This window comes from Lactuca saligna, chromosome 1, assembly GCF_052625555.1.
Source record: "Lactuca saligna cultivar CGN05327 chromosome 1, ASM5262555v1, whole genome shotgun sequence".
Lineage (NCBI taxonomy): Eukaryota > Viridiplantae > Streptophyta > Magnoliopsida > Asterales > Asteraceae > Lactuca > Lactuca saligna.
The window spans coordinates 42699928-42707182 of record NC_136417.1 but is presented as its reverse complement, the minus strand read 5'-3'; the positions used below and the strand labels follow the sequence as shown (position 1 = coordinate 42707182).

The following is a 7255-nucleotide window of genomic DNA, read 5'->3' as shown; positions in this document are numbered from 1 at the left end:
AACTTTCAGGTAGCAGCTTTTGTAAAAAAAATACATAAAAGGTGATTTAAAATCTTAAAAAATATAATATAATAATTTATACAATATCATGATTGTTTATCCAATGACAAAGATATTGACATATTGTGATAAAGCTGAAATTGTTAAATTCGTTGCATATGTAGCGTCATATTGCTTATGTTTATAAAAAAAACATTTTTTGAACAACTGAAATTTATTAACTACTAGCAAGGAATTAGAAACCAAAAAACATTACATAGAAATAGCAGATAAAAGGTCATGAATCCAATTACTTCGAAACCCCTTTACTTTCTTGTTTCTTTTAACATACCATAAAAAAAATAAAAAATAAAAATAAAAAAACTATTATACTATCAAACAAAACGCTATGACGATGAAACATGTCTCCAAAAACCATCTCGTTTCTTAACTTCCATCTCACAAATAAATACACATAAGACAGTTTCCACAACATACATTTTAGGCGAACCCACGTTTTACCTCATTCTAGCCAATAACCTTATCTCGTGCAAAAAAAAAAAAAAAAAAAAAAAAAAACATCAATCCACAAAAACACTTTTCGCCAAAGGAAGCCGACACCACACATGACCAGAACAAATGTCAACACCACACAAGACCATACAAAAAAATCGTTCTAGAAACGTTGAAAACATTAGAATTTTAGTTATAAAGTAAGGAGGAATTAGGTGACTTTTTGTGTTTTTTAGTCCAACTATTTATATAACAAAAAAAAAAGCATTAATATTTATCAATTCCTTACACATTTTTCTTACTATAGTCTATAAAGCAGTTTGAATCTTACTTTTAACATATACATAATATATTATTATATAACAAATGGACCATTTTTTTCAATCTCTTGTTATGTAAAAAAATAATAAGGCTCGTACCACGAGCCTTGTGTCCCGTGGGTGGCGTATTTCTTGAGGTTTGGGAGGGTGAAGATTAATTGGTGAAAGGGAGTCATTGGAAACAATAAATAGCATTGTAAGATCCAATGTCATCCCATGTGCATTTTTTTCTATTTATATGTTTAATAATAACTGATCAAGTAAGTTATTATGGTTTACTTTCTTTATACTTTATGTTTTTATGCTATTTTTCTGATAATTTATGTACTATGTAGAACAATCTCTCCTTTAATATATTAAACAAACCATCATTTTTATTTTACTAGCGTAGCTAGTCTTCATTTACACGTTCTATGAATATATATTATATCCTTGCGTGTATTTTTAATTTACTAATATTACATAGTATTTGACCAACAATTGATTTGTCTATTCACAAATCGAATCTAATGAATGTACTTTGGAAACATTAGAAACTTCACATGATCTTGTAAAGTGACAACTTTAATTTCTCTTTAACAAATTTAACATATGGCCCATTTACATATATTAACTATCTACCAAACGAAAACGTGACAAAAAGATTTAAGAGCTTTGTAGTACGTTACCTAATTAAACTATGATGATTGATGACATCTAACTCATTTATTATCTTCATCCATCATGTTTCTTTCCGGTGGTGGTGGTGTGGTGGTTGAAGGCTGCACCACCATCTCCGACACTTCTGTGGCCTCACGAAACTTCTTGTAGATATCACTACGGTAGAACTTTTTTGTTCGAATCACTAAAACAAGTGAAATCAAACATCCAAACAGTGTTGTTGCAGTGATAATCAGAAAAGACATTTTATAACATTCGATGCCATTACAAACCAGATCTTCCCCGTGTTTTCTGACTATTCCTTTTGCTTTCAATTGACGTGTAGCTTCTTTGTCATAAAGACGACCGGCGACCACCACGTTGAGGATATATGATCCAACCGGACTTGCTCCGGCGCCTAGATTGTACAAAGTGGAGTAGTATTTTAATCCGAATAGTTCAGATATGATCGCAAAAATCAACGGCCATTGTGCTCCGAAGGAAAAACCCATTATGACTGAAGAAATGTAGAGGGAATTGGGTACACCGAAGGCGATTAAAAGATGGCCGACGCATGAGAGAAAAAGCACCAAAGTGAGCATCAATGGACGAGGGAATTTGTATCTGGTTAGCAAGATTTCTGAGAGAAAACCCGAACTGACCCGACCCAGATAGTTCCAGATACTCACGAGTGAAACGAAGGTGGTGATGCTGGTGGTTGGGTAGCCTAGTGACCTCCCGATTTGGCCAAGGTTGTCGATTGCGGTTAGGGTTCCGCCTATGCCAAAGGTGGTGGTGGTGAAGAGAATCAACATGTCAATGCTGAAAAGTGCTTGTAGTATGGTGAAATCATCACCTCTCCTCGGCGGCGTAAACACAGTCCTAAAGCAAGAAATCTCCTTTTCCGACGGTGGTGGAAGGTGGTTTGTGTTCGGAGCCTCCGTGACTATTTTGACCGGAGAAATCTTGATGTTGTTAACCACTTCTTGGTTAGCTTTCCATAGGTTTAGCTCTTCTTTAAACACAATTATAAATGGTGCAAAAAGCAGAATCACAACGACAGAAGCACTTCCGATAAACTCAGGCTTAGAAAACTTGAAACTATTTTGGATTATTATAATAACCATAAGAAACCCTGCAAGCCCAAGTGATATATAAAGAAACTTGTAAAACATTCTGAGTTCATTCGTTTGACGAACAATCTTCATAATCCGAACTGTTCGAAGAAACACCATGGAAACGGCGGCTGGAAGCCATCCGATGAACAAGATTAAAGACCTCGAATCAAGCCCATAAATCGCATGATACAACTGTGTGATAATCGCACCACTTAAACCCACATAACCCTTCAAAAGCCCCAATACAACACCTCTGCTTTCAGGAAAGTTTTTGACACAAGTAACCAATGCTCCGGTGTTAGCAAAAGTCTGCGAATTTGCACCGATGCAAATGTACAAACACATTTGCCAGAGGCTCGGTTTTTTTATTTTTCCGGTGACGGCGAGCCATATCATGAAGTAGCCGGAGAAGTTCATGGTGGCGCCAATGAGGAGCACCACCCATGGAGGGGAGATTTCGTTGATTAGACCTGATATGACCCCGACGTTGGTACCCAAGTCCTTGAAGGTGCTAAGCAGGTTGAGGGTGGTTTGGTCATATCCGAGGGAAGATTTTACGTCACCGGAGTATGAACCGAACATGTAGGTGGCTCCAGAGACAGACATGATGAGAAGAGAAGCGAACACCATGAACCACCGACCGGTGATGACTTGGCGACCTATGCTCCTAATTTCTTTCATATCACCTCCACTAATTAATTGAGTCTTTACCATGTGTCTGTATATTTATGGTGACAAGAAAGCTTCTTGAGTCTAATTAAGAGATCCTCTCTCTCTCTCTCTCTCTCTCTCTCTCTCTCTCTCTCTCTCTCTCTCTCTCTCTCTCTCTCTCTCTCTCTCTCTCTCTCTCTCTCTCTCTCTCTCTCTCTCTCTCTCTCTCTCTCTCTCTCTCTCTCTCTCTCTCTCTCTCCTATATATATATATATATATATATATATATATATATATATATATATATATATATATATATATATATATATATATATATATATATATGGAAAAGTGAATATACCCTTAAGGGTATATAAGCTTAGGTAACCAAACTCATAATAATACATCGGTTTGTTTGATATATTCATTATAATATTGTTAAACTTCAATCATTAACTTGATTTATATTCAATATTTTTAAATTTTCACTATTATCTTCTTTTTACATCACATCTTTTTGTCGAACACTTACTAGACTATATATATTATTGTTGAAAATGACAATTATGTAAGAGGAAGATAAATATGAAATTTATAAAAATCTTTGAAGTAATTCAATTTAGAAGTTGAATTATAAGAACATTGGACAATTACAATGTTTATATATGACACAAAACGATATAGTATGATGACTTTGAGTACTTAAGCTTATATACCCTTAAGGGTATATTCACTTTTCTTATATATATATATATATATATATATATATATATATATATATATATATATATATATATATATATAGTTAGGTTCATATATAACCCATATCTATTGTGTGAATGTATGACAAGTTTTGGACCAATCAATAGACAAGGATATTATAGTAAATTTACTAATTGATTAATTAAATACCTAAAATTATCAGACTATAATTATGGAAATAAATTTATATCACTTATATATTATTAAAGATTTATTTGATGACATGTAAAATACAATCATGCTCAAATCCTCCTACCGTCTTCTCTTTATATCCACCCACAACACGCTACAACCACCACCATCATCTTCATCATCCAACCACCATAAGCTCTTATAAATATCCCTAAAAAAACATCGTTGACCCCTATCACCAGATTCATCAATGAAGAAGCAACCATCAAAACAAGACTCAGTCGATCACATGATCAGCATACATATATTGTATTACTAAAGAATCAACCATGTCCTCGATCTTGAGAGATGGAATCAAGGTCAAATCTAGTTGATTAAGGCTTAGATAAGAAGAAAGATCAATCAGTGGTGGTTCACCCAAATAAGTATTTGATGAATTTTCATCTTTTGTGGATCGTTCACCGATCCATAATCTCGCAACCAAAATTTTGTAATCCATGATCAATCTACAACCATTGCTAAAGATTCATCAAGCATTATAAGTTGAGGAATTGTAGATTAATGCTCACACTAAAAAGTCAGAGCATAGTTCCACATCTCAAATCAGGAAATAAGAGGCGTAGAAAAAAATAATGAAGGGTTGGAGATCGAGTTCTGTGTTATGTGAGGATTTCATATCAAAGTTAATAATACTGCTAATTTGTTGTTAACACCAGATGAAGACGACTTCGAAGCTCACAACCAGGTTCAATGCTTCTTTAAGAATGACGCACTAAAAGTTATGAGTAGGGCTTTTATTATTAGTGATTGAATGTTAACTTTCTTGAACAAATTTAAAGAATAGTGTAATATTAGATGCCAGTATCGTAAATTAAAAGCCTTATTCTTAGAGAACTAATATTTTAGTGCTAACATGACTTTATTTTTTGTTTACAACTGGTAAAACAACCAGAGTATAATATTTCTTCGTGACAGTGTTGGAACTTGTCTTCTTATGTGTTTGATTTACATGTGTACTTTAAAAAATAATACACTAAAGCAGTTAAGTTTGTGTTTGATTAAGAGATAGATATAAAAGACAATATATTGAAGCAATAAAATCATTTGTTTTAAAAAAAAGGTAGCAATATTCGTTAAGAATTTGGTAGTATTCTTTAAGAATAAAGCATGCACAATCCAAGCCACATTCTTAAATTTGATCAGTAATAAATATTCATTTCTTAAAACAATTTGTATGAATTCTTAAAGAATGATATATGAGTTAATAGGAAAACGATTTGTATACTTGTAATTTGTTTGTAAATCTACTAAATACAATATTTGTTGATGATGTAATTTAATTATAATGGTTTTCTCTTTACATCAGTTTGATTTTGATTGACATAAGGAATTTTAAAATAATTAAAATTGAAGTTACATTCTTAAAGAATATAGCATGCCACATCCCTTTCTTATCATGTTTCTTAAAACATTAAATAAATTCAGTTTCAAATAAGTTTGCAACGTATGTTTTGAACGCAAAGTTATAAAATTTGTTGCTTAAAGAATAAAGTGTGTATTTCTAAACTTAGTTTGAAATTAGTCTACGAGTAAATATTTCATTCCTAAGCAATTTGTATAAATTCTTCATCTATTATGCAATTTTAATGTTTCATATTTAATGGAATGGATTTTTTTCTCTTATGTAGCATATTTTTATCTCATGCAGAAAAAATATACTTACATTCTGGTAGAATGTACTTTTATTTTAATTTTTTTTACAATTTCATGAATATAATATTATTTTCAAAATTTTTTTGTTCATACAGAATAATGAAATTCATAATGAAACTTAATTCTTGAATGAATGCATAACAAAGTAATGCAAAAGAGAAATTGATTCTTGTAGAAAAAATCTAAATTGAAACCGAATGCAAGGGATTAACATATTATTTTGATTCATAATGAAATTTAATTATGAAACACAATATTGAAGACGGTTTTTGAAGACTAGAATGCAAGGGATCGATATATTATTTTGGACTTGAAATGTTACTTTTCAAAAATGCTAATTAATATTTTTAAAATTTGATTTGAAAATTTTCATGAAGTTTTGGTTTGAATCCCTTGATTTATGTGTTTTCCTAATTTGTTAGAAAACAAAATTTCCAATTTGCCCTTATTGGTAGTTTTACTATATAAAAAACTTAATTTTGTTTCAATAAATTACCATCATGTCATTCTCCATCCTAACCACTCATTCTTTTAATCTAATGGATCAAAAATGGTCATACACTCACACAATAATTGTGATGCATTTAGTTAGGATTAGTTAGGAGTAAACAAAAATAAATCAAATATAAAGATTTATGGTTTGATTACTGTGGCCTACCATTCACAATGCATGAGGAAATTTTCTCTGTTCTTAGAAAATAATACTAGTTTGATTAAAACCATAGCTGTTAGTCGTATTATATTAGATAAAATACAAAATGTAACACTAACTAAAATAAGGTAGGCCCCAACTAGTTAGACAAATGTATTCGTAGCCTACAAACACTTTTTAATAATTACAAACCTACGGACACTTTATTATATTACAAATAATTACAATTCCTTCCATACAGAAAGAATGGGTTTCTTTAATAATGTCTTTATCGACATGACTTATGTCAATGGAAATAATTGTAATTATTTGTAATCTAATAAAGTGACGGGAGGTTACAGATTATATTCGTAACAATGTGATATGACATAAAATAAGTAAAGTGTGTAAGACCTATTTTTGCTCTAATACCAAAATTGACAAAACATATAAAACTAATAAGATTTAGGATGGATACTCGCAACCACAAAGGAAGGATAAATGTTTGTCATGTACAATCTTCAATCTACTCCAAACACTTATCTCGTCCATATTGGATGTTAGGTTTCATTATCTTGATTGAATGCATCAATATCCATTGAGATCGTTAATTCTCAAGTCACATTTAATAATTTTTGATGCTTGTATTTTCTTTTAAGAAATGTCGAAAAGTATAGAGCATAGGAAGGTCATTTAAGTATTATCTCTTCCAAATGATACGCTTTGTAACTTTATTTTTAGCATGCAAGAATAGTCAATGGGTAAATAATACTTTTGAAAATTTATAATTGAGAGTT

General features: G+C 31.5%; 1 protein-coding gene across 1 annotated transcript; it reads right to left on the bottom strand.

Annotated features, from left to right (window-relative positions):
- Positions 1-1249: 1249 nt before the first annotated feature.
- On the bottom strand, positions 1250-3381 carry LOC145034262 (protein NUCLEAR FUSION DEFECTIVE 4-like). Its single transcript, XM_078982638.1, has one exon. The coding sequence runs from the start codon at positions 3281-3283 to the stop codon at positions 1514-1516; it is 1770 nt and encodes a 589-aa protein (XP_078838764.1). The 5' UTR covers positions 3284-3381; the 3' UTR covers positions 1250-1513.
- Between the last annotated feature and the right edge of the window lie 3874 nt (positions 3382-7255).

Coding starts and splice junctions, on each gene's coding strand:
- LOC145034262 (XM_078982638.1), bottom strand. CDS start 3,283: ATGGTAAAGACTCAATTAATTAGTGGAGGTGATATGAAAGAAATTAGG.